At 47.6% G+C, this 27,460-nt stretch overlaps 1 protein-coding gene across 2 annotated transcripts in view; it reads right to left on the bottom strand.

The window, feature by feature from the left end:
• The window catches only part of MLLT1 (MLLT1 super elongation complex subunit), a 146,658-nt gene that overhangs the window by 10,826 nt on the left and 108,372 nt on the right, over nucleotides 1-27,460 (bottom strand). The window contains exons 7-9 of one of the 2 annotated variants that reach the window (XM_085638357.1): nucleotides 26,282-26,372; nucleotides 14,889-15,000; nucleotides 12,654-12,744 (exon numbers count right to left, since the gene is read on the bottom strand). In XM_085638357.1, the coding sequence (XP_085494483.1) occupies nucleotides 12,654-12,744; nucleotides 14,889-15,000; nucleotides 26,282-26,372 (294 nt within the window). Of the gene's footprint in view, nucleotides 1-12,653; nucleotides 12,745-14,888; nucleotides 15,001-26,281; nucleotides 26,383-27,460 lie in introns of both variants that reach the window. The other variant, XM_085638356.1, reaches the window with a different exon arrangement.

Here is a 27,460-nt window from a genome sequence, read left to right as displayed (position 1 = left end):
CACAGATTAACAATGAGCATCGCAAAATGTTTCCCCAACTCTCAAAATACAAACAAAATGAAAATCACATCTACTGTAGAAATATTCAGACCTACGAGGGCTAGGGCAGACAGTTGGGGTTCCATTTGCCCTGAGATGTAAACTTGAAAGCAACACTAAAGAACGCACACAACTATGCTATCAATTCATTCCTTCAAAAACAAGCTAAACATAGGTTTGTTTTTATCTTTCTTTATTTTGCATTAGGTGGTAAACCTACTCTGTGCCCAATTAATCTACTGAAAATTCTCCTTTGAAAACAAGAAGAAAACAAGTTACTTACCTGTAACGAATAGTTTCTTACCTGTCGGTGTAGTTTTGCAGCTTGAAGATCTTTCTGGATTCACTATGCTGTGCATTATTCCGCGATCTTGTGGTTGGGTCCGGATTCGTAGTCTTTTCTTAGTTTTTTTTTTTTTTTTTTGTAGCCCAGGTGGGCGTCGACGTACACCATTTGGTGCACCTCCCGTGACGTCGTCGTGCTTCCTGCGGAAGTCCCACCTTTGGGGCGCCATCTTCGGGTTCTTTTTTCCTTTCCTCTTTTTTTTTTTTTTTTTTAACCCTAGGCGGTTGATTAATCCTTCTTGTCCCTTTATCTGTAGGTTTGTATTTCTTTGATCTTTTCCATTTTACCCCCTCTTCCTCCAGCCTCATCTTCCTGGCGGAGGTGGGTGGGTTCGCTAGTGAATCCAGAAAGATCTTCAAGCTGCAAAACTACACCGACAGGTAAGAAACTATTCGTTTTGCAGCGTGAATCTTTCTGGATTCACTATGCTGTGCATCGATTTTGTAGCGGTTTTCCTAGTTCTGTGGCGGCTGGGTGGTAGATGAGCATTGGTCGTTGAAAATGTGCTGAAGCACCTTCTGTCCAACCTGTGCTTCCTTGTTCATCTGAATGTCCACGCAGTAGTGTTTCGTGAACGTGTGCACAGATGCCCAAGTTGCCGCGAGGCATATGTCCTGGATGGGCGTGTTCGCCAGGAAGGCCACGGTGGCCCCTTTCTTCCTTATGGAGTGAGCCTGCGGCCCCTCCGCTAGCTCCTATCCAGCCGGTTTGTGGCAGAACTGAATAGTGAGGGCAATCCACCTTGCGATGGTGCCCTTAGTCACTGGTCTACCCATGAAGCTAGTAGCAAAGGACACAAACAGCTGTTTCGACTTCCTGAGTTCCTTGGTTCTCTCAATGTAGTGCATCACCGCTCTTCTGGCATCGAGGGTGTGCAGTGCCTTTTCTGCGTTTGTAGTCGGGTTTTGGAAGAAACTTGGTATCTGGATAGCCTGATTTATGTGGAACGCCGACACTACCTTGGGCATGAAGTGTGGGTCCGTTCTCAGGACTATTCTATCTTTGTGAATCTGAATGTAGGGTTCCTGCAGCGTTAGTGCTTGAAGCTCGCTCACCCTGCGTAGTGAGGTTATGGCCACCAGAAAGGCTGTTTTCATCGTCAACATCTGCAGTGTGGCCTTGTGAATGGGTTCAAACGGTGCCTTCATGAGCTCCGTCAGGACCACATTCAGATTCCATGCCGGCGGCGGCAACCTTTTCGGGGGGGCCATCCTTTTGGCTCCTTCCATGAATCTCCTCACCACCTGCGAGCTGAAGAAACTTCCACCTTTTTCACCTCTGGTGTAGGCCACGATGGCCGCTAGGTGTACCCTTAGTGAGCTCGAGCAGAGGTTACTCTTTAGAAGGTGTGTGAGGTACCTCAGTACTGTTGAGTCTCTTGTCATTCTGTTTTGCAGGCCCTTTTTCCGGCACCACACAGTGAACCTCTTCCACTTTGCGCTGTAGCATTTTCGTGTAGTTGGTTTCCTCGCCTCCCGTAGCACTCGCATCGTGCTCGGCGGCAATCTTAGGTGTGCGAACTCTAGGTCTTCAGGAGCCATGCCGCCAGGTTGAGGGTCTCTGGCTCTGGGTGCAGGACCTCTCCGTTTTGCATTGAGAGCAGGTCCTTCCTCCTCTCGAACCTGTATGGGTCGCCTTGTGCCATTTCTTGAATTTGTGAGAACCATGTCTGCCTCGCCCACTGCGGAGCCACCAGGATCAGGGTCATGTTGCTGGTTCTGCACTTGTCGAGCACTCTGTGCAACAGGGGTATCGGTGGAAAGGCGTAGGCAAAATGTCCTCGACCAGCTTATCCATAGGGCATTTCCCTTGGATTGCTGATCTGGTTGCCTGGACGCGAAGCTTTGGCATTTTGCATTGTGGCGTGTTGCAAAAAGGTCTATTGTGGGAGTCCCCCATCTCCGGAACAGTTTCTCCGTTTCCTGGCCATTGAGCTCCCACTCGTGTGATGCTGAGGTCTGCCTGCTTAGCCAGTCTGCCTCCACATTGTCCTTCCCCGGTAGGTGAATTGCCAGTAGATCTATCCTGAGAGGTATGGCCCATCTCCAAATCTCCTGAGCTAGGGATGAGAGCGGGAACGACTGTGTCCCCCCTTGTTTGTTGATGTAGAACATCGCCGTGGTGTTGTCTGTTTGGACCAACACCCTCTTGTTGAACAGGTGCCTCTGGAATGCCTTCAGGGCTAGCAGGATTGTTTTCAACTCGAGGTAGTTGATATGGCGGACCGCATCTGCTGGGGCCCATAGACCCCTCACTCTGAGGTTGTCCATGTGCGCTCCCCATCCCTTCTGCGATGCGTCCGTGGTAATGGTCACTGTTGGGATTGGTGGTGTCAGGCTTCTCCCTGCTGTTATGTTGTCTCTGTTCCACCAAGTTATCTCCTCCTGCACTGCGTGCGTAACAACCACTAGATCCTCCCAGCTTCCGTTTGCTTGTGACCATTGTTGTTGTAGCCATTCCTGGAATGGTCTCATGTGCAGGCGTACATTCTGCACCAGCTGGATACAGGACGCCATCATCCCCATCATCTTGCTCACAGCCCTCACTGTCAGAGCTCGCCCCTTCTGGTAGAGCTTCGCCTCCTTCAGTAGAGCCTCTGTCCTCCTGTCGCTGGGCACTACCGTATTGTGTAGGGAGTTGATCTTTGCCCCCAGGAAAATCTTCACCTGCTCCGGTTCCATCGATGATTTTCCCCAGTGGATCGAGAATCCCAGATTTGTGAGGGTGTCTGTTACGCGTTTTGCGTGCCTCTCGCACTTTCCGCGTGAGTTTGCCTTGACCAGCCAGTCGTCCAAGTAGGGGTAGACATGTATTCCCTGCCTTCGTAGGTGCGCCGCTACCGCCGACAGGCATTTTGTAAAGACCCTTGGTGCTGATTTTAATCCGAAGGCCAGGGTCGTGAACTGGTAGTGTTCTTGTCCGATGTTGAATCTTAGAAGGCCCTTGTGCCTTCTGTTTATTGGGATGTGAAGATAGGCATCCTTGAGGTCCACGGTGACCATGAAGTCCCCTTCTCTTATCTGTGGCAGAACCTCCTGCAGTGAAGTCATTTTGAACCTTTGCGTTCTGATGAACTTGTTTAGGTAACGGAGGTCTAGTATGGGTCTGAGGTCTCCGTCTACCTTCGGAACCACGAAGTAGTTTGAGTAGACCCCTTTGTTGCGTTCTCTGAACGGCACTGTCTCTATGGCTCCCTTTTGCAGGAGTTTCCGCGTTTCTTCTCTGAGTATTGCCAGTTCTTGGGCCGATCTCAGTCTTCCCCTTGGTTTCCTGTTTGGAGATCTTTTCTCCAAATCTACGCAGTACCCGTACTGCACAACGTTTCGTATCCACTTGTCTGTGGTTATACGCCGCCACTCCTGAAGGTAGAACCTCAGTCTTCCGCCTACTGGTGTCGTATGCTCGTAGGCTCTTGAATTTTCTCTTCCCCCTGATGACAATTTTTTGCGCCTCACCCTTGGGGTCCTGACGAGGGTAGGCGACCTCTTGCGTGCTGAGTCACTTCGTCGAGGGCTGTTCGCCCCCTCTCCTCCTTTGGCCACGTCCGTTCCCTCTCCCGCGAAAGGACTGGCCCCGAGGTTGATATTGCCAGCTTTGCTTCTGCTGACCTTGTCCGTGACCTTCACTCTGCTGACTTTGTTGGAACGCCTGGTGCGACGTCCCCTGCTGGCTTCCTCCCCTACCGTAGGGTCTTCTCGAGGGATTTCCTCGCCTCATTCCCCTCAGCTGTAGGGCCCCCATGGACCTCGCCGTCTCGTTTTCTTTTTTCAGCTGGGTGAGCTTGTCGTCCACTGTTGCTCCGAACAGTGTCTCTCCATTGAAGGGGGTGCCAAGGATGTTGTTCTGCACTTCCGGTTTGAATCCCGAGATTCTTAGCCATGCATGCCTCCTCTCTGTGACCCCTATGGCCATGAGTCTTGCTGAAGTTTCTGCCCCATCCAACGCCGTCTTTATACAGGAGTTGGCGATGTTTTTGCCTTCATCTATCAGGTGAGAGGCTCTCTGCCGGTATTCTTCGGGGAGGTGCTTTACTAACTCCCCCATCTCATCCCAGTGCTGGTATTGGTGTCTATTGAGGAGTGCATTTGAATTCGCCATGCGCCAGTGCATTGCGGCGTTCCTCTCGACCTTTCTTCCTGTGAGGTCAATCCTCCTGCTCTCCTTATCCGGGGGTGGGCCCGAAGTTGCTGGTACGTTGGCCCTTCTCCTGGCCGTGGAGGCTATGATGGAGTCCGCGGTCACGCTACCCTTGATGTAAGGGGGGTCCAGGGAGGAGTGCTTATATTTCTTCTCTGTCCTGGGCGTGATCGACCGGCAGGTCGCAGGTTCCTTGAAGGCTTCTCTCCCCTGATTCATCACGCTTTGTAGCATGGGGAGGAACTGGCTCCTTGTCTGGATGGGGAGCAGTGTCTCGACGAGAAAATCGGCTTTCGGTTTCTCCTCGTCGAGTTTGACGCCGAAGGCCATTGCTGCGCTCCTGACCACCATATTGTAGACCCCGATGTCGTCGGGTGGCGAAGGCCTCGAAGGGTACGTGTCCACGGGCTCCTCCGGGTTTTCGGTGTCGAGATCGTGCCATTCGACGTCGTTGCTGGTAGATGCCGCCGATTCGTAGAACGACCGTTGGTCTTCTTCCTCGGCTTCTCCCTCATAATAGGGCTCTTCTTCCTCTTCGAGTTCCCTTGTCAGCCCTTCGGCGTCGAACTCGTCTTCGACCTCCTCGACGTCCGCTGATGGAACCGTTGGAATCTTGAATTCCTTCATTCTGGCGTCGAACACCTTCTTTCTTTGAAGGATGTTCTCCATTTCGGCCTCGAGCCGCCTCTTCTTTTTCTCCATCTCGGAGATGCTTTCGGCGTCGACCGCGGGTCTTTTCGATGAAACTTGCGTCGACGTCGAACGTTCTTTCTGCGTCGATCGGCCCGTTTCATGGGATGCTTTCGACGACCCTTGCCTTTCGGCGTCTTTCGGCACCAGGGAGTCCTTATCTAAGGATCCGCTCGGCCTCTTGTCCGTGGTTCCCCCTTTGGACGTCGAAGTTTTCGGCGCCGGGGCTCCCTTCGTGGACTTTGACTCAGATTTTCTCGAGTCACCCTCGTGTTGTCGAGGTACTTTCTGTTTTGCGCTCGACGATTCTCTTACCTCGTCTTCTTTTTTCTTGTCGGTCTCTACGACCGTGAAGTTTTCGGCTGTCTCGGCGACGTTGTCCTCGTCGTCCGAGGAGAGGCCCAGAGCGTAGAGCGTCGGGGGCTTCCCCTTGCCATCCATGCTGGCGTTGGCCCTTCTCTGCCGCTCTCTCACCCTGAGTGTCTTCGGCGCGAAGGCTGAGCAGGCGTTGCAGTCGATACTCTGGTGATCGACCGGTAGGCAGAGGTTGCAGACCGGATGCTGGTCTCTCTGCGCGAACTTGTGGTGGCAGTTTGGGCAGAACTTGAATGGCGTCTTGTCCATTGCGCTCAGGGTCCCTGAGCGTGCATTCTCCAAGGCCGTCGAAGAAAAAGGGCGCTGGTCCTCCTTTCTTCGCGCTCCTGATGAAATCTTTTCCTTTCCTGATATCTTCTAGTGTTTCTATCGACGAAACTCGCTTTTCTTCCTTCGAGTGTAATTCTGGAGCTTCCCGATGACGATCCAGACCCAACGGCGGAAAAAAGAATCTGAAGATGGCGCCCCAAAGGTGGGACTTCCGCAGGAAGCACAACGACGTCACGGGAGGTGCACCAAATGGTGTACGTCGACGCCCACCTGGGCTACAAAAAAAAAAAAAAAAAAACAAAGAAAAGACTACGAATCCGGACCCAACCACAAGATCGCGGAATAATGCACAGCATAGTGAATCCAGAAAGATTCACGCTGCAAAACTGTAGTTCTCCAGTATTGGAAACTTTCATAGATTCACATGCTTGAATCATTCCCCGTCGTCGAGATGGGAGTCCCCGGTATATCAAAAAAGCAATGCTTAGATGAATACAAAGCAGAAAAAAGGCCTAGGCCCATTTCCGTTTTGTAACCCATAACTCTTGTTATGTAAAAGATCAAAAATATTCCATGAATCAATCAAGACCCTTCACCATCTAGAACACTCCTGAGAGAACCCGAACCCTTCAGATTTTGGGAGCACTTGTGCCCAAGATAACCTTATGCAAAAATCCAAAAGGTGAGCCTCTTAGGGGAGGAGGGTGGGTCGCATGTGAATCTATGAAAGTTTCCAATACTGGAGAACTACAGGTACAGGTAAGTAACTTGTTTTCTTACTCCAGTATTGGAACTTTCATAGATTCACATGCTTGAATCAGAGTAGCTAGCAGTACGCAGCACATTTTATTATGCATGAACCTGAACATATGTCAGAGTGTGCTTTAAAATTGTACATTTTTCTGGAGAAAACAGATTCACCTGGGAAAACCATTGAACTCTCAAACGTGAAAAATTATTTCATGCCTAACCTCAATAATTATAGACATCGCAGAGTATAGACAGTTCTTTTGAAAACTACTACATTATAACTCTCTACCATATGAGAAATGTATTTAAAATAAAATGTGCACACTCAAATAGTGAAAATGAAGGAGGGATGAGAGCGAGAGCTCACAGTCACTGAAAAAGGTTTCTCAGCACCGAATGTTCCACTGCCACATCATTGTCAGCGGCTGCATCCAGGCAGTAATGCCTGGTGAAGGTGTGTGTACTCTTCCAGGTAGCAGCCCTGCATATATCCTGGACAGGTACTCCAGCAAACAACGCAGTTTAAGTAGATACTGCTCTCGTTGAATGAGCGCAAACTCGTGCTTCTAAAGGCTTCCCAGCCGCTTGAGGGCAATATTGGATTGCACTCTATATCCATCGAGCAATTCCTCTTTTGGACAGAGGATAGCCCTTGCTAGGTGCCCTAAAGGATACAAAGAGCTGTGATGACTTGCGAAAAGCTTTTGTTCTTTGTAAATAAAAATTTCAGACAACGCTGGACATCCAGCGAATGGAGAGTCTTTTCCGCTGCAGTAGTCGGTTGAGGAAAGAACCTCTTTAAGATAAGAGGCTCATTCAATTGAAAGTCTGACGGAACCTTGGGTATAAACTTTGGATTAGTTCGAAGGACTATCCGATCCTCTTTGAATTGTAGGAAAGGTTCCTGTATGGCGAGGGCTTGAATCACCCAAACTCTCCTGGCTGATGTGAGCGCTAGGAGAAGAGCCACCTTCCAGGACAGGAATTTAAGATTTACCCTGTGAATGGGTTCAAAGGGATGCTTCATGAGTTGCGATAACACTATATTCAGCTGCCATAGAGGTGGCGGAGGTTTTACTGGGAGAAAGGTACGAAATAATCCTTTCATGAACTGCTTGATGATTCTCTCCGACCACAATGATGGTCCCGACGATGTTCTTCTACAACGGGATATCGCGGTTAGATGAACGTTTATTGGTGCATGTACTAATCCAGACTTCGCCAAGAGCAGAATGTAAGGAATAATCTAATGAGAAGCAGATCGCAGTGGATGAATATTAAACTCTTAGCACCATAAACAAAATCTTATCAATTTCATCCTATACGTCTTATTTGTACTCTGTGCCCTGGCATTTGAGAGAATATCCCTGCATTCAGACGATAGTTTTAGATGTTGAAATTCATGGTGTTCAGGAGCCATGCTGCTAAACGTAGCGACTTAGGATCTGGATGAAGCACTTGCCCCTGCAACATCGTCAAAAGAGATGGAACGGGCTGAAGGAGAATCGGTTGAGTTTCCGACAGAAGGAGAAGCTCCGTGAACCATTATTGTCTGGGCCACCATGGGACTATCAGGATCATTCTGCACGGCTCTCTTGATCTTTGTGAGAAGGCGCAGTAGGGAATCGGCGGAAAGGCATAGGCAAAGACGCCTGACCAGGTCATCAAAAACGCATTCCCCAGGATCCCTGTTGGTGACGCCAACTTCCAAAGGTGGTCCACTGTCGGTTTGCCCCACTTTAGAAAGATACTGTCCAGGGCTTCCTGATTGATCTCCCACTCGTGGCAGGTTGACCTGAGCCTGCTTAATGTGTCTGCCTAGATATTTTGATATTCCGGAAGGTGTTCTGCTTTTAGCAAGATTCCATTTTGAACTGCCCATTTCCAGATTTTTTGGGCCCCCTGAGATAGGGGAAGCAATCTCGTGCCACCCTGCTTGTTGAGATAATGCATTGCTGTTGTGTTGTCTGTCCTGATCAGCACAGCGGAGTTCTTTAGCCACGGCAGAAAAGCCAGACATGCCAATCTCACTGCCCTGAGTTCCAATAGATTGATGTGAAGTTGTTGGTCTTGACTCTGCCAATGTCCACTGACCTGGAGGTTTGGAAGAAAAGCCCCCCAACCTCCCAGGGATGCATTGGTGATGATATCCTGTGGAGCGGTCGCAGTGAGAAAAGAAAGGCTGATATTTGGTGTCGGGTCCACCAAGACACAGCCTGAATCATAACTGGTGTAATTGTGATAATGTCCTCAAAGGATCCCACAGCTGGACGCCATTGCCAATCCAGTTCCTCCTATAATGGACGCATTGTTAACCGGTAGAAAGGGACGAGAGGGATGCATGAAGACATTTTTGGGGGGGGGAGATAAATATAGCCGGAGCCTGAAGGTCATTGACGTGGTGAGGTGTCTTAGGATGGAAGGCCTTTTCCTCTGGCTTTTCTAAAGGGCACTTTTCAGTATTGTAGTGTCCCCAGAGCTTTCACTTTCACTGCATCAGTATCCTTCTTGATATCCTGCAGCGCATCTTCTACATACTTTCCAAATAAAGCCTCCCCATCGAAAGGAAGGTCCAGGATCTTATTTTGAACCTCCGGTCTAAATGATGTTGCTTGTAGCAACATCATTTAACCGGCCGCACCTCCCAGCAATCTGAAAGCCATAGTAGCAATATCCATTGCACAATCAATTACTTCTGCAGAAGCTCTTTCTCCCTCCTGGAGAATCTTCAAAACTTCTGGTCTACTTTCTTCCGGAAGTTGATCCATATACGGCGCCAGGTCACACCACATTTGTCACATCGGGCCCAATATGGCAAAGGCATAAGCCGCTCCGACCAAGAGAGCGGACATTGAAGAGAACCGTTTACCAGCTTTATCTAGGTGTCTGCCTTCTCTATCCGGAGGTGGTGTAATAGGTGCCGATGGGTTTTTGGATTTCTGCTGAGCTGCTTGGGAGATAACGGAATCCGGTTTGGGGCTTCTGGGCCCTTATACTTCTTTTCTAGCCTGGAAAGTACTGGTGTTCCTGGTGCTGGCGTTTTCATGACTAAGTCTTTCCTCCCAAACGTGACTTATTATAGAGATGGCCCTCACAGACTTCCTATATGGCTCCTTAAAATCATATAACAAGCACTCCGTCTGGGTAGCTGGCATAGGAAGGTCAAATCTTTTTGCAGCTCTTTCCAGCAAGTTATGAAATCCACCAATGTCCTCTGGTGGTGAGTCAATCATCACTGGAGAGGGAGAAGAGGGCGTGGGAATGAGGCAGTCATCCCATTCCCGGTTAGGATCTGCAAGGGTTCTGGCAGCACAGCTTGGCTCCTCATTGGAGTAGATGGTATAGAACATGGGGGAGAAGCTGGTAATGGAACTTCTTGAGATATTCAACATATTCTTCCTCTTAGTCGTCCTCCTGACACTTCACGAGGAGCTGTGAAGGACTATTCGCATAGCCAAATGAACCTTGGCCTTCCTCCTCAGAATCCTGCTCCTCTAGCACGTGAGATGGAAAAAGAGGCGTAACTTTGCTAGGAGAAGTGATTTCAGGTGTAATTCTCCTCTTCCTAGCGCTCTGACCAGTCCGGTGTTTTTTCCCTCGTTGACTAGCCCGTCGACGAGATCGCCAACGTCACAGTCGTCGTGGTTGTAGCAGTCAGCAGTAACTTGGAATGCATCAGCGATGGTCTACCCGCCATCGATGTCGTAGACAACCCAGTCAGTGCTGTTGTCGTCGACACTAATCGTCGTCGACGCCCTCACCGATTAAACCGGCGTTGTTAGTCGTCGACGGTGATAAAAGCTTCCTCCGTCGTGGATGCTGAGGCCTTCTTAGGAAGTAGACTAATCTCAACCTTCGTCGACGTAGGTTTCTTCGTCGACGGTCCTGTCGAGGATGAGGATTTCGTCGACGTTTTTACTTCAGGAGGCACTGAGGAGGGCTTTTTTTTCCCATCGGAGTGCCTGACCTGAGGGGGTGACTTAGGTGGCTCAGAACTCACCTTTTTTGCAGTTTTATCCCCCGAAGCATGTCCTTCCTCTCCTTTTCACGAGTCTGAGGATATTTTGAGGGACTGTGCTCATGAGACCCTTGATTAGTCTTTTTAAGGGCTTTTTCTGGACGTTCTTCAGAAGAATGAGCATGAGGTGATCTTTTTTGGGACCTTCTGGATGAGGAAGAGAATGTCTCATTGCTGTCACTGGAAATAACCTCCTTTCTGGCTTTTAGCTTTTGAAGCCATATTAAAAGGCGTCCCTTAAGGTCTTACTAGAAAAGGTAAGACATACCTCGGAGTCGTTATCTTGATGGTCTGGCTAAAGACAATAAATACAGTCCGCACGAGGGTCATCAGTATAGAGCTTCTTCTTGGAACAGGTAGCACAGGCTCCAAACAGACCTTTTTTCTTATTTCCTAACATAATAAACCAGGATGAAACACCAACCAGTACTGAAGATGAATCCTGCAGATGAAATCCAAGAGTACTGTCCAAAATCACAAATGACAAGAGAAAAAACTGAGCAGAGCTCAAAGGAGACCCCCAGGCACAACGAGCGGTAGAAAATATGAAGGGCTAGGGTTCCCTCAGGAGTGTTCGTGAAGGGTCCCGATCAGTGTGGCGCCGCAGCCAGGGCGACTGACGCCGGAATCTGGGGATTACGGTTGGTTCGATCGCCGGCGGCAGATTAGCCCAGCACCATGTGACTGGGCAATAGCTTGCTTAATCTTCCTGACGGCCCCCAGCGCCTAGAGACCCTTACGGGTGATTGTTCGCGCTTTACAAATGTGGAATATTCATGGATTATTTTTGGTCTCTTTTACATAACGAGAGTTATGCGTTACAAAACGGAAATGGGACTAGGCCTTTTTTTCTGCTTTGTATTCATCTAAGCATTGCTTTTTTGATATACCGGGGACTCCCATCTCGACGACGGGGAATGATTCAAGCAAGTGAATCTATGAAAGTTCCAATACTGGAGTAATAGTTTATCGACTCTCAATATACACTTCTACAACCCACAGGGAGTCATGTGTTCAGCACTACACAGAGTTCACTAAATGTTCTATGTCTTACCTACCTAAAGGCGAGGGTACTCGCTTGCATTGCAACATAAAATCCACTTTTACAAAGCTACAACTGTAACATAAAATTAAGTAGCAAATACAACTTAACCATTGTGTAAAACAGCAATACGGAGAAGTATGGCACCAGTGCCTACTTCCTCCGAACCCCCCCCTCCACCTTAATTGGAGCCGTGGAGAGAAAGAATGAAGCCGCAACAAGCGAAAAAAGGTAGGTAACAGAGACTTATGCACAGACGCTACAGCAACTCCAGTAAGAGCAATTTAGACTACGTGGCAAAATCAAACATGATTTCACCCAGTCAGGTCTCTAGGGTAGACACTGACTGAAGGACATTTTGACTGCAGCAAGCTAGAACCTACCAACCGAAATTCTGTTGGATTGGAAGGTAAAAGACTATTAAAATGTATCACACCGAGACCCCTGGGGGGGTGGGGGGCTAGGGGTACTTCAGCCGCAAAACCTTAAACAGAACAACCTCATGCCAAAATGGAGACTCCTAAAAGAGGGTAATAGGAGCGCTGCAGCAATGCCATCTTGAGCTATGATGCAAGCAAGAAGAAATGACAGTTAAGCCCCCCAAGTATGACGTGCTGTGGTGGTCATTTAGCAGGGTCCCAGATTCTTTCAGGCACTTGGAAACATGGCAAGACATCAGATCTCTACCAATAAGAAGAAAGTGGCAGCAATTAACGCCTTAGAAATATCAACCTACACTTGGAAACAGTACAAAACTGAATACGAATAGTGTTTCTATTAAGCTTTATTTATGCAGGTGCTAAAGAGAAGCTAATAATGCCCAATCTTGATCACACTGGTTGATTTCCAGGTGTCTAAATGAGGTCAAGCTTATGGAGTGTAACAGAATATTCAAGATTGTACGTAATTTTCAGAAAATCCGATCTGAAGAAACAGAAGCCAGGATAAGTTGAGTTTATGTAACAAAAAAAAACACCTATATTTACCACTGGTGGCATTTTCTGGGGTACCAGGGGCTCTCGACCAGGGTGACTGGAGTCTTCGCTTGTGTCACTATCGCTGTCACTCACGCTCGGTCTGAAAGATAAAGACAATTACCCACACGATTTTCTCTTTGACTGCACATTCGGTCTAGCAGCAGAGCAGAGAGCAAAAGAAATACACTAACATTTAGTTTAATTTTTTTCACTGAACCGTTAACAAAACAGTCCTTGACAAACATTGTTGATGGGGTGAAAAAAATTCAAGTGGGGTAGCCAATTATATCCTGGTTGTCATAGTCCTACTGCTGCACCATCTAAACAGAACAGTCCAGGAGATGGGAAATAACATTAAGACAAAGACAAGCTAAGCAGCATAAATATAAAAGTTCAGTACATTCACTTGCTTCTGCAATTAGGCCACCCATGTTTGCACAGGGCCAGTCTTTTCCTGATAACGTGCTGCATGTTAGATATCACCATGAAATTGTTCCATTCCTTTAGATTGCCTGCGAAGCAGAGTCTGTTTTGGGGAAAAAAGACAAAAGCTGGCAGCCTGGGGAAAAGAGCAAATTCAATTGCTGGTTAACACTTTAAAACTATTTGTATTTGGGCTGCCTGCACTTACTCTGTTTCCAAACCTACCTGTGGAGACAAGAGCATTTCGGGATTATTCTGAATTGCTGCCCAGCTGCCAGCTACAATGGGCTAAATGCAGAGACAAAATTGCTAAGATGAGCGGTTCCAACAATTCTGATTGGCGCCCCAACCAACTGCAAAGGGTCTCTTTTGGATCATTCAGATTGGCAACCATTGAAAATAGGTCAGCCCCTTCATGCACACACTGTCCATGGCTGTATGGACAGCCCTGCAGTGGTGCTAGACTTGCTGCAAGATACTGGAGCAATCTTTTCTAATTTAACCTTGCGAGGTACAGTTAATCTTCAAAATTACACATTCTTCTAGCAGCCTGTGTCTATTTTTCATGGGCATAAAAAAGCTTTCTTTCAGTTTCATGTAGGTTGTTTTGTTGTATATGGTTTGCTTTGGACACCTGATAACATTTTTGGGTTCTCTCAGAATAAGGATTGCCACTGCTCTGGCATTTATTGCTGAAGTACAGTTTCTGACAAAACCATTTGGCGAGCAATCTTAACTACACCCTGGCACCTTCTTTCTCAACAGTCATTAAGATCCTTTCCGCTTTATTGTGCTACCTTGAACTTCAACAAAAGGTGGTACTGCTTTAGACAATTCAACCCTACTGATTAGGAGCCAGTATGACTATGAACTTATTTTAGAGAGTATTTTGTATTACCTATGTCTCCGTGCAAGAAAGAATTACCTTTGTGAAGTAAAGGCTATATAAATATTAAATGCATAAATATTAAGCAATGCATGCGTTAAAACATTATTGAATTATTAAGAAAGCTCATATCAATTAGCAATATTATATATTTCCAAGAAATGATTTATTCATAGGTCCCCTTCACAAATCTGTGGCAATAAAAGATAGAAGGTATGAATAAAGCAAACTAGTGGTCTCTTACAGAAGAAATTAATAGCTTTTTCATTAATTTCATGAAGAGCAGTGGAGTCTAGGTAGCCAACCAACAATCTTTTCAGACAATAATATGTTGCTCTATGTGCTCTATTAGATCTTTTCAAATATCTTCTAAAATTGAAAAATAGACATTTTGAATTTGAAACGCCAATCAAGCAATCATTTGCCTCTGCTCCAAGAAAAGCTTGGTTCCTGTATATTTTCAACTCCCAGTACTAATTGAACTTCGGTTAAAAAATTAGCAGGTTTCTCATAACCGACTGAACATCCAGATAGGTATTTCTTTACGTAAACAAACAGCATTGTCACAAGTCCAGTTTGTCACACACTGGACCTTTTCCATGTTTAAAGATCTTCCTGCCATAAGCATACAAATCTACTTCGAGGAGAGGAGGTGGGTTGTCACTCAAGCGGCAACACATTTGAAAGCAAAGTGTGATTTGTAAACTATAGGTCAAATATGCTATATGCGGATACAAAACAGGACCAGGGAAATAAATGTAGTACGTGTGATGGGCATGCTAAGTGGTATAAATAAAGTTTTCTGTACTTCTAGTGTGACAAACTATAACATGTCATATGTGCTAGATGTTCTGTTAAGCAGGGAAAGCAGTCTGAAACGGATCAAGTTTAGCATTATAGAAGCCAATTCTCCTAGACGACTGTTGTAATCTCACCTGGATTCCCTGGTAATGGGATTGGGCTTCACTACAGTTTCTTCTCCAGAAGAGGAATCATCATCATCCGATTCCTGCGACTGCAGACGCTCAACCATTGATCGAAGTGGTCCTGTGAGTAAAGCAGAAGGGAAAGGTTTTTTAAAGATCTTGCTTCAAAGATGCATGCGACCATAACAGGAAAGCAAACTTTAGTTAGGTTTAAAAAAACAGGGCATATACTACACCTTGAAGTGAAAATGCTCTCTAGGCAAATGGAAAAATGACCCATTGTGGAGTTTAAAAATTAAGATTTGTGCCCAACTGTAGTGGCTAACACAGATGATGAAGACAAATCTGAAAACAGCTTGGGTCGAATCGGAAAAGACAGTCAAATGCACCAACTATGGTTCTATTATGTTAAAATACCAACACTTTTTACCTTTTTCCCTGTGCCCTTCCAACTCACTCCCTTTCCTTAATATTTCAAAAAAGGGCCAACTTGACATTCTGTTTTTGTTCTCAAGTGGAATAGGGGTGTGGAGTTTATGACAGGCAGAGATGTCCTGAATCAACGTATCAGACATGGAAACAAAAGAGAAAGTCACGTCTTGCACTATTAAAAATAGGTCGCTCAACAGCTCTTGCTGGGCAGAGGATTTCGAGTTATTAATTTTAGTTTCCAATTGGAGGTCTCACGGATCAAGCAGTGCTGCTGAAAAGTAGGTAGCCCTTGTAATGCAAAGGCATAAACATTTGCAGCTCTGATATCAGCAGCTCCTCACCCTCCGTGGTAGCCTACTTGTTCCAGAGGCAGCGGACTTACAAGTGAGTCACAGATGCAACATAGTAAAATTTGGATCCGTCACTTTCTGGTAGCGGTGCCACATACTGGGACAGCCTGTCTGTTTATTAAGCCTAGAGGGCTGATGGAGTAGTCTGCTGTCTGAAACTCGCACAGGCCAACTGTAGGCCTTAAGTAGAAGTGGGAACCAAGATGCAAACCTATTACAGGTTAGGACTCTGAACAAAACTCTTACAATGGTATTATTTTGTAACTCTTTTCAATTGCCATTCTGACTGGTTATCGACACTGCGACACTGTACTGATGTCGAGTGAACTGGATTTCAAGGATGAAATTAGACAGCAGGTTGAAATCCATTTCTATATTTACATTATATTCAATTATGACAGGCTTCTTATTAGTGATTGCTCGACATACAGTTCTAGCACACACTCCAATCCCAAAACACTGCTCTCGAAGTAAGGTCAGTCTTCAGGTCGTTGTAAATAGACAGTGGTCAGTAAGCATAGTAAAGAACAAATGTTACTTACCTATAAACTATGGTTCTCCAGTATTGGTGTCTTTCATAGATTCACATGCGTGAATATTCCCCGTCGTCGAAGTGGGAGTCCCACGGTATATAAAAAGCAAGTGTCATGTATATACATATACATACATAACCACATTATAGCATGTACATATCCAAATAAACTTTATATATATAATTCAAAATAACATATCAAGTGAAAATACCATAGGATAGTATTAACACATAGGAAAGCATTGAGAAAAAAGAATCACTTTACTGACATATCCTTGTCGTTTTATAGTCCAAACTCTAGCCAATCATGCGCAAGCACCCTCTAGAACCTTCTCCTCAGAGGCTCAGGCCCTCAGATTTTCGTAGCACAAGAGTGACAAAAGAGTCTAATGAGGAGAAGAGAGCCTCTGAGGGGAGGAGGGTGGGTCGCATGTGAATCTATGGAAGACACCAATACTGGAGAACCACAGTTTACAGGTAAGTAGCATTTGTTCTTCTCCAGTATTGGGGTGTCTTTTATAGATTCACATGCTTGAATAGAATAGTGAGCAGTAAGCAGCAACCGGCTGACAAGGCCGTATTATTATTGCATGACATACAATGACAATGTATTTAATACGCAATTGAGAATACCCAAGGAGGAGGGAAGTAGCAGAGGCTCACCTTATTTAAATAGATTCTGTAGAACTGCTTGTCCCACAGCCGTGTCCACTTCATTAAATCGACTCCAGGCAGTAGTGCTTCGTGAATGTGTGCCTGCTGGACCACGTAGCTGCCCGGCAAATCTGATGGATGGGTACACCAGCGAACCGGGCAGTGGAAGATGACATTGCTCTCGTAGAATGAGCCCTTACTCCAGAAGAAAGAGGCTTGCCAGCCCTTTGATGGCAAAAGGAGATTGCTGAAGAAACCCAACGTGCAATCGTGGGCTTGGTAACCGACTGTCCTTTACAAGTGCGTCCGTAGGCCACAAACAGCAGATTCGACTTGCGAAAGGATTGTGTTCTGCTGATGTAGAATTTAAGGCACCTCTTTAAGTCCAAAGAGTGTAGACTCTGTTCCGCTGGAGACTGCGGATGCGGGAAAAAGGTTTTCAAGATTACTGGTTCATTGAGATGGAAATCGGATGGTACTTTAGGCATGAAAGCCGGATTAGTGCGGAGAATTACACAGTCCGATCTGAATTGAAGAAACGGAGGTTGTATTGTAAAGGCGTGAATGTCACGGACTCTGCGGGAGGAAGTCAGTGCAAGGAGGAGGGCCACTTTCCATGTTAAGAATTTAAAATCCGCCGAAAGGATTGGCTCAAGGGGCGCCTTCATGAGCTGAGCCAATACGATGTTAAGACGCCACGTGGGTGGAGGACGCCGAATGGGCGGGAACATTTGGAAGAGACCCTTGAAAAATTGCTGTATTACTCTAGATGAATAGAGAGAGGACGAGCCGTCCTGCCGAAAGCGAGATATTGCCGCTAGAAAGACCTTCAAGGTAGAGTGTGACAGTCCAGACTGCGCTAACTGCAGGAACGGCAGAATGTGTTCTGGGTAGGCGTGCACTGGATGTATGTGGACCGACGCACACCAAAGACAAAATCGCTTCCACTTTAGCTTATAAGTCTTCACTGTGGAGGGCGCCCTAGCTAACACCTCCCTGCAGGCCGGTGGAATGTTCAAATGAGCAAATTCAAGGTGCTCAGGTTCCAAGCCGACAAGACTGAGTGAACTGGGATTCGGATGGCATATCCGCCCGTCGTTCATTGTTAGAAGGTCCGGCCTCGGGTGAAGGATGGGTTCGCATTGGGAGAGGAGGAGCAACTCCGAGAACCATGCCTGCCGAGGCCACCGTGGAGCTATGAGGAGCATCTGGCACGGTTGTTGCCGCATCTTCCGCAACACTCGAGGAATCAGAGGGATCGGCGGAAAAGCGTACTCAAATATCCTGTACCAATTTATCGAAAGGGCATTTCCGCACGACCCTTTGTGGGGAAACCAGCTTGCGTAGGACTGGCATTTGCTGTTCTGTGGGGTTGTAAAAAAGGTCGATAGTCGGGCGACCCCAAAGGCCGAAGACAAAGCCTAGAGTCGGCTGGTGCAATTCCCACTCGTGGGTCGATGACGTTGACAGACTGAGTACATCCGCTAGACTATTGGAAATGCCGGGCAGGTGAACTGCCAGGAGCGTAATCCGATGGACTATGGCCCAACTCCAAATCCTCTGAGCCAGTCGGGAAAGAGCGGAGATCTTGTCCCGCCCTGCTTGTTCAGGTAGTGCATGCTGGTGGTGTTGTCCGTCTGAATGAGGACTGACTCCCCCTGGAGATGGAGGCGGAAGGATTTCAACGCCAAGAAAATGGCCATCAGCTCCAATCTGTTGATGTGCCGGGAACGCTGAACCATTGTCCACTTGCCCTGGACGGACAAATCTTGAAGATGTCCGCCCCATCCTTCCATGGATGCATCCGTGGTAAGAATGAGCTCTGGGGCTGTCGTTAGAAAAGATGTTCCCGCTGCGATGTTGGAAGGACGAGTCCACCAATGCAGCGCCTGAGCCATGCGGGCTGTCACCACGAGCTGGTCGTTGAAGGAACCGGAGACCTGACGCCACTGCTTGTCCAATTCCTCCTGAATGGTACGACTCCTCAGTCTGCAATGTGGGATCAAAGCGATGCAGGAGGACGCCATCCCCAGAAAGGACTTTAATATGCGGACTGAAACGGACTGCTTTGCTGCGATGGAGCTTACGAGCTGTCGAATTCGTGTTTGCTGCTCTGCAGAGGCAAAGGCCATAGCCCTGCTCGTATCGATGGTAGCGCCGAGAAAGATCTTGTACGAGGCTGGCGTGAGCTGAGACTTTTGCAAGTTGATCGACAAGCCCAGAGACTGAAACCGAGTGAGACAGCGCTGAGTATCGAGGGCCGCTTGGTGGGAGGATTGAGATTTGATGAGACAATCGTCCAAATACGGGAATATTTGTATGCCCGTTAGTCTCAAATGGGCCACCACCGGGGCCAGGATCTTTGTGAAGACCCGCGGAGCTGAGCGGAGGCCGAAGGGCAGGACCTTGAATTGGAAATCCCTGTGACCTACACGAAAACGTAAGTATTTCCTGTGGCGTGGAATTATGGGCACATGGAAGTAAGCATCCTGAAGGTCGATTGTCGTCATGAAATCGGCCTGAGAGAAGAATTGAAGGATGTCCTGCAGCGTGAGCATGCGGAATGATTGGTCCTTGAGAAATTTGTTGAGACCTGGGATCGAGGATGGGGCGCCACTCCCCAGATTTCTTTAGTATGAGGAAAAAACGGGAATAGAACCCCAACCCCTTTTGTGATTTCGGAACCACTTCGATGGCCCCTTTTTTTAGCATTATCTGGATTTGGCTGAAAAGTTCTTTGAGGTGAGCGGGAGGAGGTCCGGATGGAGAGGTGTGTGGGGGAACCTTTACAAACTCTAGGGCATGGCCCCTTGAAATAATGTCCAAAACCCAGCGGTCCGAAGTGATTGAGGACCAATTCGAAAAGAACTGAGAGATTCGTCCTCCAACTGGAGAAAGGGAAAAACTGGAAAGAGGGGACCCTTGATGTACACAGTCATTGTTTTTTGGAAGAGTTTCCCCTGTAATTGGATCTTCCTCTATAAGATTTGCCAGACTGCTGCCTGTAAGACTGCTGCGGCTGTGAGGAATAACGTTGTTGTCCTTGGTTGTAGGAGCGGTACTGGGAAGAACACCCACGAAAGGAAGAGGAGGTGCCGCGGCCGCACGCACCCCGAAAGGGCTGCTTCCGGAACTGGAGAGTGCCGAGGGAGCGAGCCGTCTGTGTCCTTCTTGATGGCTTGCAAAGCGTCCTCCACATGCTGGCCGAACAAAGATTCTCCGTCATACGGCATGTGCAGAATCTTGGCCTGGACCTCCTGACGGAACGAGGTGGAACGAAGCCAACCCTGTCGTCTTAAAACAGCCGCTCCAGCCAATTGACGAAAACCCGTGGAGGCAATGTCGACGGAGCAGTCGATGATTTCGGAGGATGCCCACTCACCCTCTTGCAGGATCTTTATAGCGTCCGCTCTAGAGTCTTCCGGGATAAGCTTAACCAAAGCTGCCATGACCGACCACATTTGTCGATCGTAACGACTGGGGATTGCCAAAGAATTTGCTGCTCGGACTGTTGAAGCCATGGTCGAAAACTTTTTGCCAATGACATCCAGGCGGCGGCCGTCACGATCCGGAGGTGACGAAAGCGAAGACGATGGATTTTTGGAGCGACGTTGCGCCGCCTGGGTGATCACCGAGTCTGGCTTAGGCTGAGACACTAAGCAAGCTGGAGAAGAGTCCGGGGCCTTGTACTTCTTCTCCAGTCGCGGGAGCACTGCCGGGATGGAGCTAGGCGTTTTCATTAGCTTAATGCCCTCGTTCCAGATAAAGTCTATAATGGGCACGGCCCGTACCAGTTTCTGTGGCTGGGACTTGAAGTCGTACAGAAAGCAGTCCTCCTCCCTAACCACCATGGGAAGGTGAAAACGTTGAGCCGCCCTTTCCATCAGTTGATGGAATCCTGTTATGTCGACAGGTGGTGAGTTCACTGGCGATGTTGGAGGTGATGCGGGCGAATTGATTTGATAGTCATCCCAGTCCGCCATAGAGTCTTCATCATGAAGCTCTCCCTCCTCCGTATCCAGATTATCCACAACCTCATCTGTTGCAGGGGGAACCAATGCAGGTGCGGATGGTGTCGGCATCGTTGGAAACACAGGAGTAGACGGAACGGCAGATGGCGTCTCACGTGGAGAACTACGAGAGGAAGGCAGAAAGCGACGATTGTAATGTTCCAACATAAATTGAAGGTTGGAGATGAGTGACAAAGGAAGCTGCGCCATAGGAACTTGTGCAGGGGGATGTTGCTCCTGCTCCTGACAGTAATAGTCCTGCGAATAGTCATCCTCCTCGAAATCTTGGCATTTAATATGAAGCTCAGAAGGACTACGAGCATCTCGAAAAGAGGACTGAACATCGTCATCAGAATCCGAAACTTCCTCATCAACCGAGGGGAATAGCTGATGAGGTGGCCGAGTGACCGGTGGCATCATGACAGAGTCCAGCACAGCACGGCGACGCTGCAGCAAGGAGTTGTCCTCCGACCCTGGCGCTGGTGTAGACATTGGCACCAAAGGCATAGTTGCAAAATTTGACACCTCCGTCGACGAGGCCGCTGTCGACGAGGGTGCCGTCGTGGACGATGCTGTGAGCGTCGGCGGCGATTACTACTTCTTCTTTATCATCGTCGACGAAGCTTTAGACGTCGACGGAAGCGCCAGCTTCCTAGTCCTCGATGAAGAAGATAGTGGAATCGTCGACGAAATAGTCTTCAGGGAAACACACACCACTGTCGACGGTGAAGACGTCGACGAAATCGTCGTCGACGCAGGAAATCTGCTCGTCACCGTCGTCAACGAGGTTGATGAAGTGGCAGATCTCGTCGACGGAGGGGCCGTCGACGGGCCTGTAGACGGTTTTGCGCGTTTTTGACTAGAAACATGCGCTGACTGAGTCAGACGCCCGAGAGCTAGGTCTTGGCGGCGCTGGCGTAGTAACAGAGACTTGGCCTGCAGACACTTCCTCAAGATGAAGTCTCTTCTTTTTCAAAAAGGGAGACGGCAAGTCCTGAACACTACTACGCTTGGAGGAGACTCCTGTTCGAACAGAGGCCACACTTTCCACCTCAGAAAGGGGGTTATCCGTATCCTTCAGTTTTTGAAGCCACAATAATAGGCGACCCTCCCTGTCCTTCAAAGTCTTTTGAGAGAAAGTTCTACAAATTTTACAGTTGGCCACCTTATGGTCAGGGTAAAGACAATAGATAGATTTTTCATGAGGGTCCTCATAAAAAAGTCTTAACTTCCCACAAGATGAACAGGGACGGAAAAGAGACTTCTTACTTGAAGACATGATGAGAAAAACTCAAACCAGACCAAAGACTGAGCAGAGCTCAGGGAGACTCCCTTCACACGACGTGCGGTAGAAAATCTGAGGGCCTGAGCCTCTGAGGAGAAGGTTCTAGAGGGTGCTTGCGCCTGATTGGCTAGAGTTTGGACTATAAAACGACAAGCATGTCAGTAAAGTGATTCTTTTTTCTCAATGCTTTCCTATGTATCAATACTATCCTATAGTATTTTCACTTGATATGTTATTTTGAATTATATATATATAAAGTTTATTTGGATATGTATATGCTATTATGTGGTTATGTATGTATATACATGACACTTATTGCTTTTTATATATCGTGGGACTCCCACTTCGACGACGGGGTATATTCAAGCATGTGAATCTATGAAAGACACCCCAATACTGGAGAACTACATGATCTAGATTGCATGGCTGGAAATTCGCAGAGCATACCTTCATTCCCTTATTCAAAGTCAAAGTTCCCACTGATGACTCTTAAATGTGTGCAACTTAAACCTGTCCCTCTCTTGGTAGCTTACATCTTAATGTGGGCTCAGGAAGGAAAAAGTTACTTTTCCAGTAACCAGCTGTTCGCAGTGCTATAGATTCATATGCTCTGAAAACCCCATGCCATGTTATACTGGGAGCGCATGTTTGCAGCTTATTTTTGTTCGAAGAACTTTGGTCACCAGATAGATGCCTTGAGATCCCTCTTGGCCTATTATGTTTTTTGTAAACAAGTTTTATTGCCTTTTACATGTCAAATCACAAATCTTTTTTCAGGATATCAGTATACAACATAACAGTACACGCCTGGGCGAATATATCCGTTGTTGCCCTATCTTTGTCCCCTCTGCGAGTGTAGGTTGTAACATTCACATCACAAACTGATATCGGACCGATACACATTCGATAGCATCCCCCCCTCCCCAACATGTAACTGGTCCCCCCCCCCACCCACCCCCACACTGCTGTCTCCCCTCTACTACTATTGAACTCAGTTAGTAGACTCTTTTGCGCTCTGGGTGTGTATGATGGGGCCACGCCGGGGCCGTCTAGTGCAATCTCATCCTCTCTGGTGTGTGTCAGTGCCATGCAATGCACTCATCTCTCTGGCTCTGCTGGGTTGGTCTGTCCTAGTCTGGTCCTCGGGGGTTCTCTACCTGTGGGGGTCTCTCTGGGGTAGAAGCCCCCCGACGCCTCGCCATCCCTGGTTAGGTCCGCCAACAGCCCCTCACCCGCCTGAGCCCATTCCAACTTTCCCACTCCACGCTGTGCATTCCTTAGCAGGACCCTGCCCGCACATTTCAACAGCTCCCGTTTCCATCTGTTTATGTTGGGGCCCTCTGATTTCTTCCAGCTATTAGTTATTTCTAGATTCGCCAGGATAAATGCCAGATCCTGAAACCTAGCTGTGGTCTTGGTTTTGGCAGTGTGTGGGAACAAGTGGAGCAGTACATGTACAAGGGATCACCCTCTCCGTCACCCTCGCTGTCACCTGCGTGACCTCCTGTCAGTATTGCATTAAGGAGGCACAGCTCCACACCATATGAATAAAAGTCGCCCCCTGCGCTTGACATCTCGGGCAGCGAGCTTCCGCACCGTCAAAGTAGCAGTTGATACGTTCAGGGGTTAGATAGGCTTGGTGAAGTATATAAAAACTTATCAGGCTAAACCGGGCATTTTGAGATACTCTGGTGGTTCGTTTCAAGATATTGTCCCAGTCCTTGTCATCTAGTGGCCTGTCAATGTCGTCACCCCATTTGTGTTTTAGTCTGTCCAGTGGTTGTATGGAGTCTCGCCCTATGGCTCTGTACAGGCACGCCATGGCCTTGATGGTCCCACCCGCCAAGCTTATGTATTCGCAGGTGGTATGTCGCGGTGGTTCGGTCGCCCCTGTTCCCCAAGGTCATCTCATCGCTCCTGTGACCGCCCCATATAGTAGGAAAGGCCCCTGTGGTATGTTCCAGTCAGCAATGAAGTCCTCAAAGGAGAGAAGCACCCCGTCTGAAAAAGATCCCCAACCTTCGTCGCTCCCGCTTGAACCCAATCGTCCAAACCCCGCCACTGTCCTCCATGGGGAAGGGCTTCTAACATTGAAAGCCCCATTTCCGGCGAATATGGGAGCTTAGTTCCGGTTTTCTGCCGGCATCTACCCCAACCGCGATTTATAACTCTATGCTCATTGCTGCGGATCTGTTGTGGCCTGGCCGTCCTTAGTAGTGTTCGAAACATATTGGCCCCGTCTGGGGCCAAAGGTGGCACCCCCCTGTCCGGCTCCCTGCTACCCGCCACCCACTGCGTGAACTTCTGCAGTTGTCCTGCTAGGTAGTAGGCCTCCATGTCGGGCACCGCCATGCCTACCTCCAGCCTGGGCCACTTTAACGTATTGAGGGCTACCCGTCTACGTCCCGATCCCCATATGAAAGCAGACAAGCAAGAGTCCAGTTCTCAGAACCAGCCCGCTGATATCCAGATCGGGAGAGTTACAAAGAAGTATAGCAGCCGAGGAAGAGCCACCATTTTAAGCAGTGAGATGCGGCCCATCACCGACAGGGGAAGTCTACCCCAGAAAGCCATAGTGTCTTTCAACGAGCGCAACGCCCTTCCTACATTGCCTTCCTTCACGTCCTCCATAGAATGGAAGATGTATACTCCCAAATAACGGAAGCAGCGGGGTTCCCAGCACAGATCTCCCAAGTTCAGGGGGGGGGGGGGGGGCGTGCATCCCTCATCAAAGGGTACAGTCTGGACTTCAGCCAGTTCACTCGTAGCCACCGACAGAGAGCCAAAGCGCTCCATCATAGTCTTTGCTCCCAGCAGATCATCTTCCGCATTATTTAATAGAAGGAGGTCGTCCGCATACAGTGCTATTTGGTGCCGCAGCTCGCCCACCTGAATCCCCCGATACATCCCTCTTGGCCTCTTAAATGTACACTTCCTCTGCCCCTCAGACATTTGGGAACCGTCACCAGAATTAACACGGTAATCTTCATCTAGAGAGAAGGGATCCCTGATGTACACCACTCCCACTTCATCTACAGAGAAGGGATCCATGATCTACCCACTCATGCTTCATCTAGAGAGAAGGGACCCATGATCTACTCCACTCATGCTTCATCTAGAGAACAGATCCATGATCTACCCACTCATGCTTCACCTAGAAAACAAATCCATGATCTACTCTACTCATGCTTCATCTAGAGAAAACAGATCCATGATCCATTCCACTCATGCTTCATCTAGGGAGAACGGACCCATGATCTACTCACTCATGCTTGATTTAGAGAGAATGGATCCATCCATGATCTACTCCACTCATGCTTCATCTAGAGAGAACAGACCCATGATCTACATTCATGCTTCAACTAGAGAACGGATCCATGATCTACCCACTCATGCTTCATCTAGAGAGAAGGGATCCATGATGTACCCACTCATGCTTCATCTAGAAAGAATGGATCCATGATCAACTCCACTCATGCTTTATCGAGAAAGAACGGACCCATGATCTACTCCACTGGCAACAACAAAAATAAAAACTTTGTTACACAGTCCACAAGTTCCAACAGAGAAAGGTTCAAAAGCTCAAACGTCAAAGCCTTTCAACAATGCTGCTAGCTGAGCAGCCAGTACTGTAATTTAGAGACACTCAGAGAACAACTTATAGAGGACATCAACTCTATTTATAATCTATTGCAGACTCAAACATTCAGGCTGATCAAGAGTTGTCTTGATACTACTGGATTTTAGCCAGTTGAGAATTTTGCTTAAATAAGGAAGTGTGTGCAGTGTGCACACAACCCCCATCAGATACATGGGGAAAGATGGGCCTGTTAATCAGCACGCAGACATCCAGAAGCGTGCTTTATGCTACGCAAGATTTGGTCCCTTGCATTGCAGGTAAACGACTGTGGTGATTTGTTAGTTTCTGTCAAAAAACACCAGTATTTGTGTTTACAGTTAATGTTTTCAAATCCAATTAATGTGTAGCGTTCTTTTCTTATTTTCTTTTACAGTATAGGAATTTATGGAGGATCACAACGTGTATCATGTGGAATTACATAAGACATTTTCACAAATATCAGACTGCACAATTTCACAATGGTGAAATGAGTGGTCATAGTAATTAAAAAGTGACCTACCTTGGGTGTGGGTGTGGGATGATGGCTCAAAATCCGAATCGGAGCTAGAGTCTGAACTGGAGCTGGAGTTGGAAGGACTGGACCTGACAGACTTCCCCGCCAACAAAAACAAAAGGTTAAAAAGAAAAATGTCATCTCCGTGTAATCAGAATTCAAAAACAGAAAAACTACAAACTACACGCTCAAGTTGACCAGCTCAACTTACAAATGGGAGCAGATCACTGCAGTAGTGTCCATATGGCAAAACACCACCAGAGAAGTAAATGTGCCAGCATGATATACAACAAAGAGCAGGGCAATCAGTAAGGGACATCTGAAAATAGCTTTATGAGGCATGCACATCCATGGTGTTGGAGAAGCATACAGAACGAGGAGCACAAGGAGTGCAAACAGAAGCCGGGGTAGAGCATCACAACCTGCAGTAGTGCTGTGTATGGTTTTGTTACCAGGCATGTGTCTATCGTGCACTACCTCTGTGGTATTGTGGCATTCTGCACAGATCGACTACAGGCGGAAGGAACCTGCATGTTTGGTCGCAGAAGTTAGTGATTGAAGGATGACCTCGAAGTTAGTTTACCAAGGTTCATGAGGTGCTGGCATCTAGTGTGTTTGTGTTGTGACAAACTTACAGCTGCTCTGATCAATGCCTGTGTTTAAAGGGTATGTCAGAAATAGATTGCAATTCATGTCCCCTTCATTTACCAGCCATTCCGAGGTCAATTCGGTGTGCTGTGGCATCATGTTTTACACTGAAGCTGGCTACTCTCGGGGTTGTGCTCGTTTATTCTGATTTTTTTCTTAGGGACAAGAAATTAAAAGAAACGTTTGTCATCCTTACTTCAAGATGCTTTTTACTACTTTATGTATTTGGGATGGGAGTGGGCTCCACTCCTTACTGGCCTGGACTGAGAAAGAACGTCCTCAGAGTAAGGTTTTGCTGGAAAATGGTACTTTCAACTGTAGGATAAAAATAACAGAGGCCTTGATTGGGGATCTGAGTCTCAAATTTTTGATACAGAAATGTCGGTCCTAATCCATACAGATCTTGATATGCATTAATATCACTGCACTGAACACAATTCAGTACGACACAAGGAATAAGTGCGAAGTCACAAGAGCATGGCTGATGCGGCGCAGGGTTTTAAGTGTTAAAGTATCTTGGCCACAGTGGTTGGTACC

Source organism: Triturus cristatus, chromosome 12 (assembly GCF_964204655.1).
Source record: "Triturus cristatus chromosome 12, aTriCri1.1, whole genome shotgun sequence".
Taxonomy (NCBI): Eukaryota; Metazoa; Chordata; class Amphibia; order Caudata; family Salamandridae; genus Triturus; species Triturus cristatus.
This window is presented reverse-complemented; position numbering and strand designations above follow the sequence as displayed.